This window comes from Stenella coeruleoalba (assembly GCF_951394435.1).
Source record: "Stenella coeruleoalba genome assembly, chromosome: 16".
Lineage (NCBI taxonomy): Eukaryota > Metazoa > Chordata > Mammalia > Artiodactyla > Delphinidae > Stenella > Stenella coeruleoalba.
Window position 1 is genome coordinate 63071122 of NC_137162.1, and position 23073 is coordinate 63094194.

General features: G+C 38.7%; 1 protein-coding gene across 1 annotated transcript in view; it reads right to left on the reverse strand.

Moving 5' to 3' along the window:
- Window positions 1-3346: 3346 nt before the first annotated feature.
- The window catches only part of DDX50 (DExD-box helicase 50), a 31881-nt gene continuing 12154 nt past the window's right edge, over window positions 3347-23073 (reverse strand). Inside the window, exons 8-15 of the mRNA XM_079899206.1 lie at window positions 21026-21175; window positions 12094-12255; window positions 10746-10865; window positions 9916-9989; window positions 9533-9692; window positions 7713-7847; window positions 6573-6617; window positions 3347-3814 (exon numbers count right to left, since the gene is read on the reverse strand). Coding sequence (XP_079755332.1) covers window positions 3527-3814; window positions 6573-6617; window positions 7713-7847; window positions 9533-9692; window positions 9916-9989; window positions 10746-10865; window positions 12094-12255; window positions 21026-21175 — 1134 coding nt within the window. The 3' untranslated portion in view covers window positions 3347-3526. The remainder of the gene's footprint in view (window positions 3815-6572; window positions 6618-7712; window positions 7848-9532; window positions 9693-9915; window positions 9990-10745; window positions 10866-12093; window positions 12256-21025; window positions 21176-23073) is intronic.

A 23073-nucleotide genomic window follows, 5' to 3' on the forward strand; every position in this document is an offset into this window, starting at 1 on the left:
CCTTGTTTGTCTTCATTCGAGAGGACTTCACCGTCCATGAAAACCATCCACATAACACTGGCTTCTCAGTTCTTTGACCACCTCAACTGAAATAACCTTTGCCCCCAACAGGCCTACCACCATACTCTGCAATTGTCTTCTCCTCAAGTGCTCCACTTTTGAAATCTCAAATTCAGTCAGCCCTCACTGACCTTCACTCCCATGCCCCTTCTACGTCCTCCCTGCTATCAACCCCATCTCCACTTCAATCCCTAAGCAGTCTAGATTCCTTGGACCATTACTCTAATCACTTTTGCTGAGTCCTTAACATCTTCACCTTGTCATCCTTTCATCTTACAGAGCAAAACCCCAATCCTCAATCAACTGTCTCCCATCTCCACTCCTACAACTCGATGCTGAGGGTTGTCATAGGAAATCACATAATCACTCTAATGCCACTACAAATTCAGTCTCTCACCTCAGCTGTGACCCCTAGTTTGCCTGAGGAGTTCTTCATCATGTTCTGTAGTCAATACCTGAGCATTTCTCCACTCTCCTCAAATCTCCTAGCGTACTACTTCCCTCTTCACCTTCAGTGGATGACCATGCAAAAATACCACAGGGAAAAAAAAAACCAGAAGACATCAGGCAGGCACTCCCTCAACTTTTTACCTTAATACCTGCAAACACCTACATGATAATCATACTTTCCTCTGACAAAATGTTAGAGATGTGCTTCTACCATCTAAGGCTAAAATCTCCAGAGTGTGCTTGAGCTCATCTGTCTGGGTCCTCATAGGGATTTTGCTCCATCATACATTCATTCTGTCTCCTCCTGCCTCCTTTCTGGCTCCCTCCCATATTAGTATTTCACCATGCTCCGATTTCCCTCATCTCTCCACCTCACCAACACAAAATTCTCACTGCAATTTCATATCCTTTCTTCTACGTCCAGCTTTAGCTTATTCTTCCCTTGAATTCACAGCCAAATTTCTAGAAGACGTGTTCATGTTTGTTGTCCCTACTGCTTTATCTCCCATTTCCTGCTTAAGCCACAGTTAAATAGCTTCTACTCTCAATACTCTATTAATATGGTTGCTCCCGGGGCTTCCCTGGTGGCGCAGTGATTGAGAGTCTGCCTGCCAATGCAGGGGACACGGGTTCGAGCCCTGGTCTGGGAAGATCCCATATGCCGCGGAGCAACTGGGCCTGTGAGCCACAACTACTGAGCCTGCGCCTCTGCAGCTTGTGCTCCACAACGAGAGGCCGTGATAGTGAGAGGCCCACGCACCGCGATGAAGAGTGGCCCCCGCTCGCCACAACTAGAGAAAGCCCTCGCACAGAAACGAAGACCCAGTACAGCCAAAGATAAATAATTAAATTAAAAAATATATATATATATGGTTGCTCCCCATGTCAATGTCTTTTTGCCAAATCCAAGGGCCATTTCAGACTTGTCTTCTGGTTCCTTTGAAAGCCTTGTACTTCTGGGCTTTATGCCCTCTTCTTGTCATCCCTTCTCAGTGGGATCCCCTTTCCTCTGCTATGCAGTTAAGTATGTTGGTGTGCCTCTGGGTTCTTTTCAGCCCTCTTACCTCACTATACTTTCCCTGGATCATCTCATCTACTAACTTAACTACAATTACCATTTTTTGTTTATTATTCCCAAATCTTTAGAACAGATCTCTCTCCTGCTTCAGACCTATAAATCCAACTGCCTACTGTTTATCTCCTCTGCTATATCTCATGGACTACTCAATATTAAAATACATCTAATCCTGAACTAATCATATTCCCACTCTCTCCCCACATAACTCTTCTTGCTTTGTTCTAGTACCTATCTCAGTGACAAAGCCTAGGTTTTATTCTTCTGCCTCTCTTATCTTCCAATTCAAAGCACTAAGTCCTAACAATTCCATTTCCTAAAAACCTCTGAAATCTATCCATGTTCCTCAAAGTCCATTGCCACTATCTAGCACAGTGGTTAAGAGCACTGGTTCAGAAGCTAGACTTGGTTCAAATCCTCACTCCACTATATATTATCCAGCTGTGTGATTCTACACAAGCAACAACTGCTCAAGTGCCTCAGTTCTCATTACTCAAAATATGTTACCTATCATTAGTGCAGACCGCCATCACCTCTACCTTGGATTACCCTGACAGCATCTTAAGAGGGCTACTAGTCTCCAGTCTGGCCCTTCTGCAATCCAACCTCCTCAGTAATCTTTCTAAAACACAAATCTCATCATTACTCCTTACTGTAAACTCTTTAATGATTCCCCATTGCCTTCAAGAAAACATTTCAACCCCTTAAAAATGCACATAGGACCTTTAAAGTCTGGTCCCTAATTCCTTCTCTTATTCCTGTCCTCTATCACATGCACGCCATACTGAACTATTTGGAGATCCTCAGACTTACAGTGCTATTCTTTGCCTCTGGGCCTCTGCATATACAGGCATCCCTTGGAAATATTACAGGTTCAGTTCCAGACCACCACAATAAAGCAAATACTGCAATAAAGTGAGTCACACAAATTTTCTGGTTTCCCAGTGCATATAAAAGTTATGTTTACACAATACCAGAGTCTATTAAGTGTATAATAGCATTATCTCTGAAAGAACAATGTACATACCTTAATTAAAAAATAATGCTGTCAGAAAAATGGGACCAATAGACTTGTTCAACACAGGATTGCCACAAATCTTCCATTTGTAAAATATACAGTATCTGCGAAATGCAATAAAACAAGGTGTGCCTGTACTGTTCTGACTGCAAACCCTCTCTCCCTTCTAAACTGGCTAGATCAACTTATACTTCTGCTTTACATCTCCTTTTGGGTATCACTTCTTCTAAAAGCCTGACTCCTAAGGCTGGTGAGGTGCACTCCAACTAAATCCTTAGCATTCCATACCTACTTTCATCCTAAATATTAGGTGTTAATCTCAACCATAACTGCTTCTTTAGACTGTAAGTTCCTTGAAGATAGTGACCATGCCTTATTCACTACTATGTCCCTAGGGACTAGGATAGTGATGGGCACATAGAAGACATTCAACCAATACCTGTTGAATAAATTATTGAGTATGCACTGCTTGCACATCTTTTAACTAACTTTATCTAAAATTTAAAATGTTACATCTAACCAATCATGTCACCAATCTATACAGCCCTTTAATGTAGAAGGGATTTCTTATTTTCTACCGTATATCCTATGGAAGAAGTGATCTGAATACAGACACACCACATTTTGTAAAATGCAAGTAACCTTAAGATTGACTTAACTGCCACATTTTAGAAGAAATTTTAAAAGATTACATTGAGAAAATTCTTAATGCACAGTGAAAAGAGACAATAAAAGGAGGTTTTTTTATTCAAAGGTATAACTGGATAAGTAGATTTGTTTACAACCATTCTTGTGAAATACTTTTTAAAAAAATACAACCAACTTCTTTGCCAAAAGCAGACACAGACCTCAACTATGATGACCTAATTTTTGGTGGATAATGTACATGATTAGGCAGAAATAGGCAAGCTCACACTGGTAGATTAACTATCCCAGTCAAAACTCCGTTTGCGGCCCCCGCTTCTTGACCGATTTCTGTTCCCACTTCGTCTTCTACCATCTTGTCGACTTCCTGACCGACTCCCCTGTCGACTCTGTCTACCTGACCGGCCACCAGATCGACCACCTGACCGGCCCGACCGGCCTGACCGGCCACTTGACCAGCCACTCCTCTGTCTGGAATTAGAAGATGTGCTTCCATCATAATATTCTTCAATTTCAGGCAACTTGGCTGGCACTGAGAGTACCCAGTCTGAATCATGCCACTCTGCCTGTTGGGATAATTTACAGGATTAATATAAATGCAAAATAGAAACCATAAGCAAACACGTGAATATAGAAGACTCTTTTCATATCCATTAGCTAAAGGCCATCTAGCCATTAAGTTCAAAGTATCTAGAACAAAACAGAAGACCAGAAAACAAAAACATATTCAAAGCTCATTCACTAAAGTTTCTAAGTTTTATGAACAAACAAAACAGAAACAGACTCAGATACAGAGAACAAACACGTGGCTGCCAGAGGAGAGGGAGATGGGGGGATGAGTGAAACACATAAGAGAGATCAAGAAGTACAAACTTCTAGTTACAAAATAAATGAATCACAAGGATGAAATGTACAGCATGGGGAACACAGTCAATTACATTGTAATATCTTTGAACAGTGACAGTAACTAGACTTATCACAGCGATCATTTTGTAATATATAGAAATACTGAATCACTATATTGTATATCTGGTACTAACACAGTTTTGTAGGTCAATTATACTTCAATTTTTTAAAAAATGCAGACAATGGGAGCAAATTCTTCAAAATGCTAACAGTGGTTATCTCTGGGGGGTGAGGATTATGAGCGCTTGTTGTTTTTTACTTTATTCTTCCATGTGTTTCTAGTTGTGTGCGATAAACATGTACTGCTTGTAAAATTAGAAAGAAAATAAATGTCATTAAAAATGAAAAAAATCGATCCTGTTAAAATTTAAATCTCAAATTTAACATAACAATACAAAGCTTTGTTCCCCTCCCCAGTGCCAACTCCACCAAAAAAAAAGTTTCTAGAAGTTAAGTTTTAGTCTCAGGAGAAATTTTCAGGCTGATTTTGGGACTCTAAATTCCTACTCAGTTTACACATTCTAAAAGAGAGCACCAGTTTCTCAGCACAAAACGAATAAGTCACTAATAAGTAGTACATTGCTTTCAGCAGATACATTGACAGAAGCAAGGAGTGTGAGCTGAGATTAAAAATCTGTCAACACCAGCCAGGGACTAAAAAATGTAGCCATTGGAAACAATTTGGTATCGGGGTAAACAACTCAAGATATAAAAATCATTGCAGGGGCTTCCCTGGTGGCGCAGTGGTTGGGAGTCTGCCTGCCAATGCAGCGGACGTGGGTTCATGCCCCGGTCCGGGAGGATCCCACATGCCGCGGAGCAGCTGGGCCCGTGGGCCACGGCTGCTGAGCCTGTGCGTCTGGAGCCTGTGCTCCGCAGAGGGAGAGGCCGCGAGGGTGAGAGGCCCGCGCAAAAAAAAAAAAAAAAAAAATCATTGTAGCTCATAAGAGCATCGGTATGTCATATCCTGCTACATTAACTGTTTTTCATTGTGATCATGAGTTGCCAAGGCAAGTTAATATTAAAATACCTTCAGGTAATAGTGAGCAGAGACAAACAGCCACATACACCACTGGTGGCAATATATGACCAAAGCCCTAAAAATACACACACCTTTTGGCCAAGCAGACATCTTAAGAAGTTCATCTTAAAGAGACAAACATGGCAATGCATAAAGAGTTAGCTATGCCAACATTTAAGGCTGACCTGTTTATAATGGAATATTAGTATTAGAAATAATCTAAATGTCAGAAAATAGGACATTAAGTTGGCCACCCAGGTGGCCAAATGCCAGGGAGCCAATAAAAACAAGTAACTGTACAGTTGACAAAGAAATGTGTTTACAATATATTCTGAATTTGTAAAAAGACTTTAAAAACCAAATAATCCCATTCTTGTTTCAAAATATGTATATAAATATGCACAGGGATGTAACAGACAAATTCCACAGTGTAGGAATCTAGTGGACAATCTCTTTCTTCAACCGATAAAATACAAGGAAAATTTTTTTAAAGAAAGAGAGAAAGGAAGGAGAACCTATAAAGTAAACGAGACAAACATAAAATTACAATGTATGAACCTTATGGACCTCCTTATATTTAAAAAGATGTAGGAGACAGAGGGAAAATTTAAACAGAAAATTGGATAATATTGAGGAATTATTATTTTGGGGGGTTTAGTTATGGTATTACGATTGTGTTTTTGGAAAGTGTTTTTAATATTTTAGGTATATAGAAATATTTATGGTTGAAATGACAGACTCCCTAGAATTTGTTTCAAAAGAATACAGGAGAGAGTGGGGAAGTGGATGGAAGTAGACATGAAACACAATTGGCCATGAGTTGATAACTGTGGAAGGTGGGTGATGGGTACATGAGGATTCAGTATGCAATTCTATTTTTTCACGTTTGAAATTATTCATAATTTTTAAATGTTTTAAGTCATGATACAGACTGGATATTTATTATTTATTATTATTTTATTAAGGAATTGTTAAATGATTTAGGCATTTAGCCTCAATCAATGTCATAATGATATTATGACTATGTTATTTTTAATCCTTATCTTTTAGAGAAACATACTTAACTATTTAACAGACAAAAGTTTTTAAATACCAGGCTTCCCTGGTGGCGCACTGGTTAAGAATCCGCCTGCCAACGCAAGGGACACGGTTCGAGCCCTTGTCCGGGAAAATCCCACATGCTGCGGAGCAACTAAGCCCGCGAGCCACAACTACTGAAGCCCACGCACCCTCGAGCCCGTGCTCTGCAACGAGAAGCCACTGCAATGAGAAGCCCACGCACTGCAACAAAGTGCAGCCCCCGCCTGCTGCAACTAAAGAAAGCCCATGTGCAGCAACGAAGACCCAATGCAGCCAAAAATAAAATAAATAATTTATTTAAAAAAAAAATTTAATACCTGTAACCTTTCTGACTCAGTTGTGGGAACATCAAAGCAAACACCCTAAAAGCAAAATGAAAAAATTTTTATTTAGATGCATATGAGTTGATTCTTTAAAATATCTGCTTGTAATCTTGTATTAGCTAAAAAAAGATTGAGCTTGTCCCATGATTGCCTATAGGACTAAACCAACTAATATATAATAATGCATGACACAGAATGGCTGCTAATTGTACTTCCTAAATCTAAGAGTAAACCAGTATCTAATAAGAACTGACTACTACTGAGAATCTAGAGTATTCTCTAGAAAAGTTTTTGTAGACACTATAATGTTCCATGTCCCTTGTAAAATGACCCATCTAATAAACTCCTTTAAAAATGTAGTGCCAGAAACTCTCTCTCGTAAAGTGCTGAAATGTTTATCAGATACCGAGAATGAAGTAACCTAAGATGCTTCCTCTTTGGTTTTGGTTGCTGATAAGTTGCAAGTTAGTTTAATATTCAAATATAGCTTTGCCCTAAGGACCTTGGTATATTTTCCTTCCCCTCCACAATTTTTCTGAATGTGCATATTTGTCTCATACTTGCCACTGATCTTTTTTCAAGGTAAGTAGTATTAAATTTGAGAAAGATAACTATTTCCAACAAATGGGCTAATAAATTATAGACTAGAATGAACCTATGTTGTCAAGTGAGATGAATAAATGTAACATCTTTTCTCAAAACCATTAGAAGAAATCAGTCACTTATATTACAGATGGTCTTAACTTTGCTATTTCATAATTCTATGAAAATACTTAATTCACTTTATTATCCTCATTATCAATCAATAGCAGGCCACTTAAAAACCAATATTGTGTATTCTCTAAAAAATAGAGCTGTTTAGCTGTTGCAATTATAAGTTACTTAACCTTAGAAAATAAACACACACAACCACATGTAATATGTATACAAAGGCAGAAACTTAGAAAACTCGGATATTAGTCAAATTAAGCAGAATGACTTTACAGCTTTCTAGAGGAATGGGTTACTTAAATAATTCCCCAAATTTACAAGTGGAAACATACTAACACATGGAGAACATCCCATTAGGCTTCAAAAAAAAAAAAGAATCTGCTAGTCTTTATAATCGTACGGCAGTTGTCTAGAAAAGCCTACCATATTTCCTTTTAGGAGGCACATTCTGGTAATTTGGGACACAGCATTACTACTCAGCTTTCTGTTGAGTTCTTTCCAAGCACAGCTAACATCCTGTATTTCTTCTGGGCTTTCCAGAGTCATGGTCACAAACCCCTTAAGGAATAAAAGTCACATTATGTTTGGGAAAAAAGCAGCAGCAGCAGGACAATGACATTCTAACTTGACAGCCCTTTTTGACTTAACCATGTACTTCTTATGAGCCAACAGTATAACATGACTGCTGAGAAAACAACTTCTTTGAAACTATATTAATAGAAGACTAATGTTTATAGATAATTGAAAGTACCATTCTTCTATACATTGCTGTAAAGACTACATTTAATTCTAACCATCGTTTTTTAAGAGGAAATTAAACAAACTAGAGCATCCCAGAAAAGATAAGGTAGTGGAGAATTAAGGAAATGCTGAAGTAATCAAAGTTAGCTTTGAGTGGAAAAACAAGAGGACATAAACCTCTTTAAACTTCTGAAGGACTATTACATAAGCAAAAATTACTTGTTCTGTAGAACTTCACTGGACAACAAAAGGATCAACATGAAGAAGATATAGGGAGGCAGTCATCTAACAAATATTTGAGTGCCCCCTATGTATGTGCCAGAGATGCTCTATGTGCTAGAGATTCAGCAGTAAATAGTCCTTTGTCTCATGGAGGTTACATTCTAGTGTGTGTGTGGCAGGGGGTTGGCATGGCGGCACTGGATAATGGTGGGAGAGGAGACAGTGAACAAATAAGGAAATATATATAATGTCAGATAGTAACAAGAATCATGAAAAAAAATAAAGCAGGGGAAGAAAATGAAAATAGAGAGTAAAGGGAGGGGTAAGCTATTTTAGAGTGTGATGAGGAAAAGACTTCTCTGACACAGTGGTATCTGAGTAGAAACCTGAATGAAGTGAAGGAGAGAGCCAAGGTTATTAAAAGGAAAGAAACTTCAAAACAGCACAAATAAGTATAAAGGCCTTTTGTAGGATTAAGTTTATGTTTGAGTATCAGCAAGTAGGTTAGGGTAGTGAAAACAAGCAAGGGGAGAGTGATAGGAGGTGAGGCCAAAGAGGTAGCAAGGGAAGACCCTACAGGACATTCATGGTAAAGACCGGATTTTGGTTTAACCCATAAAAGAAATATCAAACCACTAACACCCTGTTGCTAAGATATTTAATCAGAGGATAGATGACACATCTGCCAAAGAGGGATACTTTTATTAGATAAAAGTTGGGATTAAATTACCTCTTACATACTTCTTAGCTTTAAAAGTCTATCTTCATATTTGCTTAAGAAGTATGGTTTAAATGTTTTCTTGAGAAGTATCTGGTGGGTTATTAGGGATAGGGTATTTGCTCAGTGCTAAAGTATCTTCCCACAGATTACTTACTAATTATAGAGAGTAAAATATACCTTTATAATGGGAATATATGGCTCTGGGTATGGTTTGTTTTGACATCTGATACTGAACTGGCAGGGGGAAAGATCAGATGGTGTTTTTTACACACACACACACACGCACGCGCGCGCACACACACACACACACACACAGACACCCTCCACATATACAAGCAATCCTTACTTTGCAATGGTGTTGTGTTAGCTGCAGAGTCTACTTCTTGATTTGCATGGCTCCATGGCAAACAAAATGAGGACTAGGTTCTGGTATGCAAGTTTCAGTTAACAACGTACTGTGCAAAGTGAAGATGTCCTATATTTCCCTCCAGATAGAGAGATATCTATGGTTCAATTTTAATCCTTCTCAACCACATGCAATTTTCTCACAGACTTCTACCTTATCGGAGGTGATCAAAGAACGTGGTTCAAAACTTGATGCGCCAGAGATGTGGGCTAATGCTGCAGCCAATGCATCCACTGCCCCTTTCTCTTCTATCAGTCTCTGAGCTGATGGTCGGAAAAAATCAACAGCAGCATAAGAAACGCAAGCCAGAGACCTATGGTTTAAAAATAGTAAATTTTCTTGGTCAAGACAAAGGGGAAAAATTAAAGACAAGAGAATGAATGGGAAAAGAGAGAAACGTTTTCGTATTTTAATATAATTAAATGTCTGCTGGTAAAACTGGTGATTAAATTTTCTGATATGTGAACTAGGAGAGCTTAAAGATGTATAGCCTAATACAAAAGAAAAAAATCATTCAGCAAGGTCAGAAAGCATACCTGATGGCATCCATGCTTTTAGATTTAACTAAATCCATTGTAGAAGGAACACCTACACGTTTAAAAGTAATTCCCTGAAAATGAAAGAATTACATTAAAGAAAAATGGAAGTCTTTACAATTAATTCCTAAATTAATCTAGTTTGTTGAATTTCCATTTCTTGGACTTAAAGATTTCCAAGCTCTAGCAGATCAAAAGATTTTCTAATAAATCATCAATTACAAATTCTAGAAAGAGAAAAAAAATGTTTTTGAATTGTCTCTTAGTTACAATCATGGAATTTCAGTTGCAAAATAAAGCTGATTTAAAGAAAAGAAAAGGATGCTCTTTATATCAATCAACTTTTTTCTTATTATCCTCATTTTACAAAGTATATGAAATAGTGTATGAAAACACCCATCATAAAAATAGGAAAAATGTGAAATACCACAAAAACTCCAGACCACAAAAAATGTGTAATTTCTTATAGAAACTGGTTAGTGTACCATTACTCGACATAATCTTAACTATTACACCAACACAATGTCACATTCATCCATTTACAATACTGGACTAAGAGGTACTGAAATCACAATGCACTTCTGATTTAGTATCAAGGGAGAAGTTCAAGGGAAAAATGAGAAAGTCAGCTCTTCTGTCTTCACAATAAAAGCTGTATTAAAACAAAATCTTGCAGCTAATATAAATTTAGCTCTCCACATGCTTCACATCCAAATGCAGCTTAAACTGAGAAAAGTTATAACGATCTAATTGTGAGAACAAATACAAAAAGATCTCTTTTCTACAGCACCATTCAGATAATAAGCCTGAAATAATTTAACTCTACTTACTGCTTTTTGTTCCACATATCTTAATTGACCTCTTTCTCTTGGTTGATAAAAACATATGCAAATCCCTGTCCGGCCAGCTCTACCTGTGCGCCCAGAGCGATGAATATAGGATTCAACATCCTAAAAATAAAAGAGGTAACTCTTCTTAAAAATCTGGCAAATTAAACAGTCATTCCAGCATCCAAATAATTATAAGAAAAATAACAAAACTACTACTATCAATAATAACATTTTTAGTTCAATACTGTTGCTCTTTTCAATATCCCAAAGGGGGATGTTGAAACATCCCATCTGCAATAAAGGGTATAGGATTTAAAAACTTTTTATCCACTCCATCCCAGGGTTCTTTACATGGCAACTTTTTATAATTCCCTTGCATGATTCCATGCCTCAAATCCAAATAAAGAGGTTAATAATTTGCAAAGGCACCAGATTCTGATCAATTTAACATCACACTAACAAAAAATGGCTAAGAGCAAGAAAAGATAACATATTTTTCATATATAAGCAATGTCTTAAAAATAAAACAGCAATTTATATAGCTGTTCTTATTTTCTCCAAATCAAATCTCATTTCCTTGAAAATTAAAAACACAATGAGGTATCACTGTATTCCTGTTAGAACGGTCATCATCAAGAAGACAAAAGATAACAAATGCTGCTGTGGAAGTGGAGAAAAGATAACTTTGTGCGCTGTTGGTGGGACTGTAAATTGGTACAGTCACTATGGAAAACAGTATGGAGGATCCTCAAAAAATTAAAAATAGAACTACCACAGGATCCAGCAATTCCACTTCTGCGTATATATCCAAAGGAAACAAAAACACTTAATTCAAAAAGATATCTGCACCCCCATGTTCACAGCAGCATTATTTACAATAGTCAAGACATGAAAACAACTTAAGTGTCCATCAACAGATGAATGAATAAAAAAGTTGAATACTTTTGAAATAGAAACAGAGATCAGACTTGTGGCTACCAGAAGCAGAGGATGCGGGGAGGGAGAAATGAAGGAAGGTGATTAAAAGATACAAACTTCCAGTTGAACAATAAGTACTATGGGTGTAATGTACAACATGATGACTATAGTTAACACTGCTATATGATATAGTATAGGAAAGTTGTGAAGAGAGTAAAGCACAAGAGTTCTCCTCACAAAGAGAGAACACTTTTTTTTTCTTTCCTTCTTTTATACCTACATGAGAAGATGGATGTTAGCTGAAGCTATTGTGGCAATCAATTCACAACATATGTAAATCAAACCATCATGTTGTACGGCTTAAACTTATACAGTGATGTATGTCTATTATTTTTCAATAAAACTGGGGGGGAAAAATCTTATTTCCTACCTGTGGAGGTGAACTCTGAATCACCAGGTCAACCTCAGGAATGTCCAAACCACGGGCAGCCACATTGGTTGCCACCAAAACTTTAAAACTACCCTCTCTGAAGCCTTTCAGTGTAATTTCTCTTTGTGACTGTGCGATATCGCCATGTAAACACTGGGCATTCTATTTGGAAAAAAAGAAAAAAAAAAGGAAAAATAAGTGTATAGCACATATTTGCAATTCATAGCACCAGACACCATACAGTCTGTGCTCTTTTCTGTTGCTGTTGTTTTTAAATCTTACCTTCTGATAATTATAAAAATACATGCTTATTGTTTTTAAAAACTCAAACGTTACAGAAAAACATTTAACATAAAATGCAAAAGCTTCCCTTAATATCAGCCTCCTAATAATTAACTGCTAACAGTTTGGTGAATATTCCTCCGCATATTTTTTTTTTTTTTTTTTTGCGGTACGCGGGCCTCTCACTGTTGTGGCCTCTCCCATTGCGGAGCACAGGCACCAGATGCGCAGGCTCAGAGGCCATGGCTCACGGGCCTAGCCGCTCCGCGGCATGTGGGATCTTCCCAGACCGGGGCACGAACCCGTTCCCCTGCATCGGCAGGCGGACACTCAACCACTGTGCCAGGGAAGCCCCGCATATTATTTTTTAAATACATACAGACACACAGACCCCTCACAAATCCTAGCATACAATTTTATGTATTCACCTATAAAAATGGGGTTTTACTATATATGTACTGTTTTACAACCTGCTTTATAAATCTTTTATATCGTAGCCATTCTTCTTCATCTATAGATATACATCTACTTAATTTTTTTTAATTATACATGATTTCTTCATATGGCTGCAGTATGTTTTTTTTGGCCATGCCACACAGCTTACAGGATCTTAGTTCCCTGACCAGGGACTGAACCTGGGCCCTGGCAGTGAAAGTGCCAAGTCCTAACCACTGGACCGCCAGGGAATTCCCAGTATCATTTATTTTAGCAGTACCCTACTGATTTGGGTAGGATCCAAACTTTCATCTTCAGAAACAATGCTACAACGAATAACCTTGTACTTACAACTGCAGACCCCTTAGTATATTTCAGTAGGTTACATATCTAGAAGTTGAATTTCTGGGTCAAAAATTATGAACATTTAACATTTTAATAGCTATTGCTATTAAATTAAAACTATATTATAAAAAGAAGTTGTAAATAAACAAACAAAATCCAGACTCACAGACATAAAGAACAGACTTGTGGTGGCCAAGGGGAAGGGGGGGTGGGGGAGGGATGGATTGGGAGGTTGGGGTTAGTAGATGCAAACTATCTCATATAGAATGGATGGACAAAAAGGTCCTACTGTATAGCACAGGGAACTACATTCAATGTCCCGGGATAAACCAAAATGGAAAATATAAAAAAGAACGTATATACATGTATAACTGAGTCACTTTGCTGTACAGCAGAAATTAACACAATATTGTAAATCAACTATTCTTCAATTTAAAAAGAATAAATTATGCCCATTTACTCTTCAACATTCTATGAGTGTTTATTTCATCTTACCCCATATATATATATATATATATATATATATATATATATACCGCCCACCTGTATACTATGAATCATTATAATCCTTGTAAACCTAATAGGCAAAAATGATTTCCCAATGTTGTTCTAATTTACATTTCTGTAATTTTCAGTGAAGCTGAACCAATTTATACTGGGTTGACCTTCCATGTATGCTGCAAATAATTTCCTAGTATTACAAATAAATTTCCTAGTATTCTTAGCCACTATTAAAAGTTAAAAGTTTGTAACAATTATTTAACTCCAACGAGTATCTAAACTGCAGCATCTAAGCATAATGCATTCATGAGTGAATTCACTGAGCACTTGCTATGCTCCAGGTACTATGCCAGGTTCTGGAACGATCATAAAGAAACGACCCTGGGACAGACAAGTTGACAAGTATTTTCAATACAGTATGATATGTGCTATAAGAAGGTGTAGGGTGCTATAGAAATACCTAAGAGGGGAACCTAACTCAATCTAGTTTGAAGGGAAGGCAGCACTGAAGCTGAGACCTGACAGATAATAAGGAACTAGTAGTCAGGTTAAAAAAAAAAAAAAAAAAAAAAAAGGAGGAGGTTAGGGAGTTCCAGAAAGAAGAAATATCACACATAATTAATGTTTCTGGCGAACTACAAATATTTGAGTATTGCTGAAGCACAGAGTTAAAAGGAGAAGTGGTGAGAGATGAGACTGAAAAGGAATATGAATTTTATCCTGAGGACAATATGGAACAATTGAATTAAGCAGAAAATTTTCATGAACATATTTGTATTCTAGAAGGAATATTCTGGCTACAATGTATAGAATATATTAGACAAGGGCAAGGCAAAAGCTAGGGAGACTCAGATAGCAGACTGTTGTAGAAATTCAGGAGAGATATCAGTGGCCTCATCAAGGCAGTGGCAATGACCATTTATTCATTTAACAAATATGTGGTAATCTACACATCAGGTACTAGGGATAAAATGGCAAACAAAAATTAAAACGTTCTCTGTCCTCATCGTCTTGATACTCTGGTCGAGGAAATGGACATTAATCAAGTAATTAGGCACACAAATAAATTTAGCCAACAAGTGTAACTCAAGATGCATGGGTCTAAGAGGCAAAGGGTGTTTAGAAGAGGACAACCTGACCTAGTTTGGGGCAAGGAAGAATTTACAGAAAAGTACTCTGGACTGATATCTGAAGGATGGGAGCTGCTAGGCAAGACAGACTACAAGTTCAAGAGCCCTGTGGTGACAGGAAAAATAGCAGGTATGGTGACAGTGCAGAAATAAGGGGAAAGTGTGATAAGATGAGGCTGGAAAGATAAGTAGGGGCTAAGCAGTAAATGAATTCAAGAACTATTAGCAGGGACTTCCCTGGTGGCGCAGAGGTTAAGAATCCACCTGTCAATGCAGGGGACACAGGTTTGATCCCTGGTCCAGGAAGATCCCACATGCTGCAGAGCAACTAAGCCCGTGCACAACTACTGAAGCCCACGTGCCCTAGAGCCCATGCTCCACAACAAGAGAAGCCACCGCAATGAGAAGCCCGCACACCACCACAAAGAGTAGCCCCTGCTCGCCGCAACTAGAGAAAGCCTGTGCACAGCAACAAAGACCCAACACAGCCAAAAAAAAGAAAAAAGAAAAAAATAAATACTAGTATATGAAATTGAGAGGACTTGGTGAAGGGAGTGGAAATGAGGTATAAGGGAAAGAACCATATATATGACTCCCAGATTTTGAGCTTCTGCAACAGAAGTAGGGAAGAAATGGACCATTTTAAACCATAGGAAATAGAATCTTAAAATACTTTGTAGTTACCTGGATGGCAAAAGGAAGGAAGAGAAGTCAAGGGTGATATGTAGATTTCTGGCTTGAACTATGGGTATCATTCAACAACAGGGAATGCTGGAGACAGTGGGTATAAGCATATAAAAGAATAAACTCAATTTTAGGTAGACAGTGGGTTGGGGTGTCTGAGGCCAGTATGATAAACACAAGTCTAGATTCTGGAGACAGAGCTAACCTGGAAAAAGATTTGGACATCATCAGCATATACACAATGACTGGAACCACAGGAGTGATTAGATAGATATATTTATCTATACACATCTCTGTACTTCTATATTTCTACACTTATTGACTGCTTATTATAAAAGCACTATACTAAATACTTTAAATGACAATTTAAGTCTTAAAAGTATGAAAAAATTTTTAATACCACTTTTTAAAAAAGATTTATTAATTAATTTATGGCTATGTCAGGTCTTAGTTACAGCAGGCGGGATCTTTCGTTGCGGCACACGGGCTTCTCTCTAGTTGTGGCATGCAGGTTTTTCTCTTCTCTAGCCGTGGCACGTGGGTTCCAGAGCGCGTGGGCTCTGTAGTTTGCGGTGTGCGGGCTCTCTAGTTGAGGCATGTGAGCTCAGTAATTGAGGCACGTGGGCTTAGCTGCCCCACAGCTTGTGTGATCTTAGTTCCCTGACCAGGGATGGAACCTGTGTCCCCTGCACTGGAAGGCGAATTCTTTACCACTGGACCACCAGGGAAGTCCCTAATACCACTTTTTAAAAAGGAAACAGGGGCACTGAAATAGGAAGTTATTTGCCCAAGGTTATACAGCTAGTAAGTAACACAACTGGGATTTAAATCCAGATCTGGGAACTCCCCTGGTGGTCCAGCGGCTAAGACTCCATACTCCCAATGCAGGGGGCTCGGGTTTGATCCCTGGTCGGGGAACTAGATCCCGCATGCTGCAACTAAGAGTTCACATGCTACAACTAAAAAAGATCCTGCGTGCCACAAGTAAGACCCGGTGCAGCCAAATAAATAGATAAATATTAAAAAAAAAAAAAGTTAAAAGAAAAAAAAATCTTGATCCGTCAGACTCCAAACTGCAACTAATCACTATGCTCAGAAAGAATATGTTAAGTGAGAAGAAACAATTACAGAGGTTAGAACTGTGAGGAATGCCAATATTTAAAGTACAAGTAAGGGACTTCCTTGGTGCTGAAGTGGGTAAGAATCCACCTGTCAATGCGAGGGACACAGGTTCGAGCCCTGGTCCAGGAAGATCCCACATGCTGTGGAGCAACTAAGCCCCTGCACCACAACTACTCAGCCTGTGCTCTAGAGCCCACGAGCCACAACTACTGAAGCCCATGCACCTAGATCCTGTGCTCCACAACGAGAGAAGCCACTGCAATGAGAAGCCCGCGCACCGCAACGAAGAGTAGCCCCCGCTCTCAGCAACTAGAGAAAACCCGCGTGCAGCAGCGAAGGACCAATGTAGCTAAAAATTAAATAAATGAATAAATAAATTTATAAAAACAAACAAACAAAAAAGAAAAAAACAATAGCTCTGCAAGACAGCTGCTGCTGAGTGTTCTAAAGCAAAGAAAGGAAAGGTAAATTAACTACTCTTCAACATTCTTTCACTATTTAGACTCTCTGTTTTTACTGGATACAAAGCTAAAGTTACACAATTAGTTAAAATGATACTGCAGAAGATTGTGGCTGCACTGTCTTTGAATCTCCAGTTCTCACATAAAAACAAACAGGGCAGGACTTCCCCAGTGGCGCAGTTGTTAAGCATCTGCCTGCCAAGGCAGGGGACACGGTTGGAGCTCTGGTCTGGGAAGATCCCACATGCCGCAGAGCAAGTAAGCCTGTGAGCCACAACTACTGAGCCTGCACTCTAGACCCCACAGGCCACAACTACTGAGTCCACATGACACAACTATGGAAGCCCGTGCGCCTAGAGCCTGTGGTCTGCAACGAGAAGCCACTGCAATGAGAAGCCTGCACACCTCAATGAAGAGTAGCCCCCACTCGCCGCAACTAGAGAAAGTCCATGCGCAGCAGCAACAAAGACCCAACCCAGCCAAAAATAAAAATAAATAAATAAAACAGGGCAATTAGGATGACAAAATAAAAAATCCACAAAGATCTATGACAAAATTTAGTGACAAGGTATTTTCATGGTTTCCAAAATATGAGCAGGTAGGGACAAAACCTGTATGTATTAGGGGTGAAGGGGAGGGGGGGACTTGCTAGTCCTAAGAACAGATACTCCCTGGAAAGTATAATGGGCCAATTTGAGAAAGTCAGCTGAAGCTGGGAGAATTTCTGCACATTCAAGGGTAACTGTGAGACAGAGGTAAGGTGTGAAAGAGGCTGGAACATCCTGGGCCCACATGAACCTTCAAAACTAACAAACCAATGATCCCTTGCCAGGACAAAGTGCCCCCACATTGAGGAGAAATTATTGAACCCAGAATCCAAACTGAGGATGCCAGGGATCCCAGAAACAAAGGAAAGAGATGACCCAGATAAAAGTGAGGGGAAAATCAACCAGAGCTCAGAAAGTGGGAGACCTTTATTTCTTCTAACAGCTTTATTGAGATATAATTTGTAGACTGTACCTTTTAACACTATCAAAAATAAGAGAGGCAGGGCTTCCCTGGTGGCGCAGTGGTTGGGGGTCTGCCTGCCAACGCAGGGGACACAGGTTCAAGCCCTGGTCCGTGAAGATTCCACATGCCGCGGAGCAACTAAGCCCGTGCGCCACAACTACTGAGCCTGTGCTCTAGAGTCCGCGAGCCACAACAACTGAAGCCCGTGCACCTAGAGCCCGTGCTCCGCAACAAGAGAAGACACTGCAATCTGCACACCGCAACGAAGAGTACCCCTTGCTCGCCACAACTAGAGAAAGCCTGCACTCAGCAACGAAGACTCAATGCAGCCAAAAATAAATAAATAAATTTATTTAAAAAAAAAAAAGAAGTAGAAACAAAAGACAAAGACTTTTCATAAATGAAGAATATATTGGAAGAAATACAAGACTGATTAAACACAACAGATGATGCCTTAATTTTGAAAATTTTGAAAACTGAAACAAAGAAAAAGATAAAAAAGATCTGAGATAAAGAGACAAAGGATAGAGGAAAAAAGAGCCAACATGCATATAACAAGAGTCCCTAAAGAGAAAAACCAAAGCAATCAGACAAACCAAATATCAATAAATTAGGATTCAAGAAAATTTTGCTGCAATTAAAAAATACATATATTTGAAACTACAAATTGTGTACACTGTGTACTCAGAAGAACACCACCAAAATATATTCTAGTAAAACTACTGATTTTTAAAGAAAAAGGAAAAAAGCTTTTGTATTCAGGCAAAAAACCAAATCACTTATAAGGTGAAAAAAAAAATCAGACTGGCATCAGACTTTTTATTATAGTATGCTTTATTCCAATGGAAAAACATATTTAATATACTGAAGGAAAGAAAATGTGAACCAAGAATGTTATATCCATCCAAAATTATTTTTAAGGTATAAAGTTACAAACAAGCTATTATCAATAGTGAATATTGTTTCCATGAGCCCTTCCTTGGGAATCTTCCAGATAACAAGTGACAGACAACAACAAAAAAAAACTGGAGAGACATTGACACAAGGACCAAGGGTGTTATTATCAATGAATGTTAACATCACAAAAAGAGAAAGAACTACACATTATATACCTCCTGATGGAAATGCACCACTGCCTATGAAATAATTTTGCCACAAACAAACCAACCTGAATTTATAGGAAATACAGAAAACAGAAGAGCATGTTAAATGATATCACAGGGAAGCAATACTCTAGATTATGAAAACTTGGTTTCTTAAACAACAATAAAAAGAACTACAAGAAAAAAACAGATGGAAGAATCCATATATTGAAGAGACTTAATGAAATCACACAACACAAGACTCTTATTTGGGGCTTCCCTGGTGGCTCAGTGATTTAAGAATCCACCTGCCAATGCAGGGGACACGAGTTCGAGCCCTGATCCGGGAAGATCCCACGTGCCACGGAGCAACTAAGCCCGTGCGCCACAACTACTGAGACTGCGCTCTAGAGCCCGCAAGCCACAACTACTGACCCGTGTGCCACAGCTACTGAGCCCGCATGCCACAGCTACTGAAGAGCACACGCCTAGAGTCTGTGCTCCACAACAAGAGAAGCCACCACAATGAGAAGCCCGCACACAGCAATGAAGAGTAGCCCCCGCTCGCCGTAACTAAAGACTGCACACAGCAACGAAGACCCAACACAGTCAAAAAAAATTAATTAATTAAAAAAAAAACGACTCTTATTTGGATCCAGGTTCCAAATAACAAACTACAGAAAACAGAGCATGTATGAGGCAACTGAGAATCTGAAGACTAATTTATATTTGAAGATATTAATTACTATTAATTTTTTAGATGTCATAACAGTATTGTGAGTGTTTTTGTTTGTTTGTTTAATTTATTTATTATTCACTTTTGGTTGCATTGGGTCTTCGTTGCTGTGCGTGGGCTTTCTCTAGTTGCGGCAAGCGGGGCTACTCTTTGCTGTGGTGCGCGGGCCTCTCACTGCAGTGGACTCTCCCGTTGTGGAGCATTGGCTCTAGATGCACGGGCCTCAGTAGCTGTGGCACGCAGGCCCAGCAGCTGTGGCTCGCGGACTCTAGAGCGCAGGCTCAGCAGCTGTGGCGCACGGGCTTAGTTGCTCTGCGGCATGTGGGATCTTCCCGAACCAGGGCTTGAACCCTTGTACCCTGCACTGGCAGGCAGGTTCCCAACCATTGCGCCACCAGGGAAGCCCGTATTGTGAGTTTTTAAAAAAATAACCCTTTCCTGGCCTTCCCTGGCAGTCCAGTGGTTAAGACCCCGCGCTTCCACTACAGGGGGGCACGGGTTCGAACCCTGGCTGGGGAACCAAGATCCCACATGCCACATGGTGCAGCCAAAAGAATAAATTTTAAAAAACAGTAATAATGCTTTTCCATTAGAGATACGTACCCAAATATTTATGGCCATAAAACATGTTATCTACGGTTTGCTTCAGAATAATTTCAGAAGCAAGAAATGAGTGGGCATTTGGATGAAATAAGATAATTGTTGCAGCTGGAAAACGAACACATCATTGCACTGTCAACTTCTGTGTATGTCTTGTATAAGTTTGAAATTTTCTACTATAAAAAGTTAACAGCAAAAAACACATGGATTTAGTGTTCTGATCCATTCATTCAATAAATATTTGCGATTCTTTTTATACCCAACTCTAAAATATTACCCACTCTTACCCATAGAAACTCATTTTGTTTCACTCTTTGTATTTTCAAGATCACATTTGCAAAGTTTTAAGAAAACTTCTGATGAAAACGGACAGAATTCTATCCTGACTTAACAGATCATGAGAGGCTGGCTATAAATTCTTTCTGAATGAGACTCAATTCCAAGAATGACTATCAAACCTAGTCCACAAAGGACATGATTTTTTTTTTGCTCAGTGATTCATACCTATAATCTCAATTAGAGAAAGCATGAAAAAAGACTTACCTGTTTTATGTGTGGATTCATGGCCATTTCAGTTACATTCTTTTTGGTCTCACAGAAGATAATAGCCCTCCCTTCAGACCCACTGTAGACTTGAAGGACATCTCCAATAACTGCTGGCCTCTGAGACCAATGGCACTGGATGGCCAGATGCTTTGAAGAAAGAAAATATCAAATATCTGCTTCATTAAAATTATTGAAAAAGATTTCTCTTGTACATTGTTTTTTCTATTTGTTCAAGAATTGGCCTTCCTGGAAGACAATAAGACAACGATTCTCCCCAACCCCATTTGAAAACAGCAATCAGTAGGTGAAAGGATAAGCAAATTGTAGTGTACTTATAGAGTGGAATACTGTTCAGTGATTAAAAGGAACCAACTACTGATCCATGCAACAATATGGATGAATCTCAAAACATATGCTGGGTGAATGAAGCCTTACAGAAAAAGAGTATACACAATATGATTCCATTTGTCTGAAGCTCTAAAACAGGCAAAACTAATCTATAATCTATGATGGAAAAAAAGCAGAACAGTAGTTGCCTCTGAACGGGGACTGGGCAGGGGCACGGGCGAACTTTCTGGGATCATGGTAATATTCTTTGTTTTGATAGGGGTTTGGGTTACACAGGTGTATGAATTTGTCAAAACGAAGCAAATGTACACTTAAAATTTTGCATTCTGTTGTATGTAAATCTTATCTCAAAAATTGTAAATATTAGGTGGATGAACCTTGAAAACATTATGCTACACAAAAGAAGCCCGACACAAAAAAGCCACATGTTGTAATGATTACATTTATATGAAATAACGAGAAGAGGTAAATCCACCAAGACAGAAAGCAGATTGATGGTTGCCAGGGGCTAGGAGAAGGGGGGAATAGGGAGTAAATGCTTAATAGTTACAGGATTTCCTTTTCGGGTAATGAAGCGTTTTGAAGTAGATAGAAGCAATGGTTGTATAACACTGTGAATGTACTAAATGACACTGAATGGTACACTTCAAAGTGGTTAATTTTAGTTATGTGAACTTTACTTCAATAAAAAATTGTAAATATTGAACTCTAGCTAAAGATATGCAAACTAACATACTTATGGGGAATTATACTTATTTCTGCAATTTGAAATAAATAAAAAAACAAGATGGATATAGGGATGAGAAGATATGCAATAAAGCAAATATAGCAAAATATTAATGGCAGAATCTAGCTGGTGGGTATATGCGTGTTCACTGTAAAATTCTCTCAACTTTTCAGCCTGTTTGAAACCTTCATGATAAAATGTTGGGGAAAAAATATACTGTAACATTTTAAGTCTGTGCATTTTAACATATATCTCAGTAACATTGTTTAAAACAATTAATTACATAACACAGGGAAAAAAGAGATAAGCACAAAGAAGAAACTAAGAATCATTTGTACCAGGTATGTCAAAGTCTTGCTTCTTCCTCCCTACCTCTCAAAAATAAAAATAAAAAAGATCCTGAATCTGATCAAGCCTCACAATCTACCATCAACTCAAAGGAAAATGAAAGCAGAGGAACATGTTAACTAACACCACAGGGCTGCAAATCAGCAAAACTGAGACTATGGGAACCTTGTAAGACAAATGATCAGTTCTTTTCAATAAAAAATTGCAAAGAAAAAAAGGGACAGAGGGACCTGTATTTTAAAGGATTTAACAGAGGAATGGATAAAGAAGATGTGGAGTATACATACAATGGAATATTACTCAGTCATCAATAAGAAAATGAAACCTTGCCATTTTCGACTACATGGATGAATCTAGAAAGTAAGTCAGACAGAGAGACAAATACTGTATGATCTCATTTATATGTGGAATCCTAAAAAACAAAACAAAACAAAATGAAAACAGACACACAGATACAGAGCACAAAATGGTGGTTGCCAAAGTGCGGGCGGGGGAGATGGGGACCCGAAACAGGTAAAGGGGATTGACAGGTACCAACTTCTAGCCACAGGGATGCAATATACAGCATAAGGAATACGGTCAAAAATATTGCAGCAGGGGCTTCCCTGGTGGCGCAGTGGTT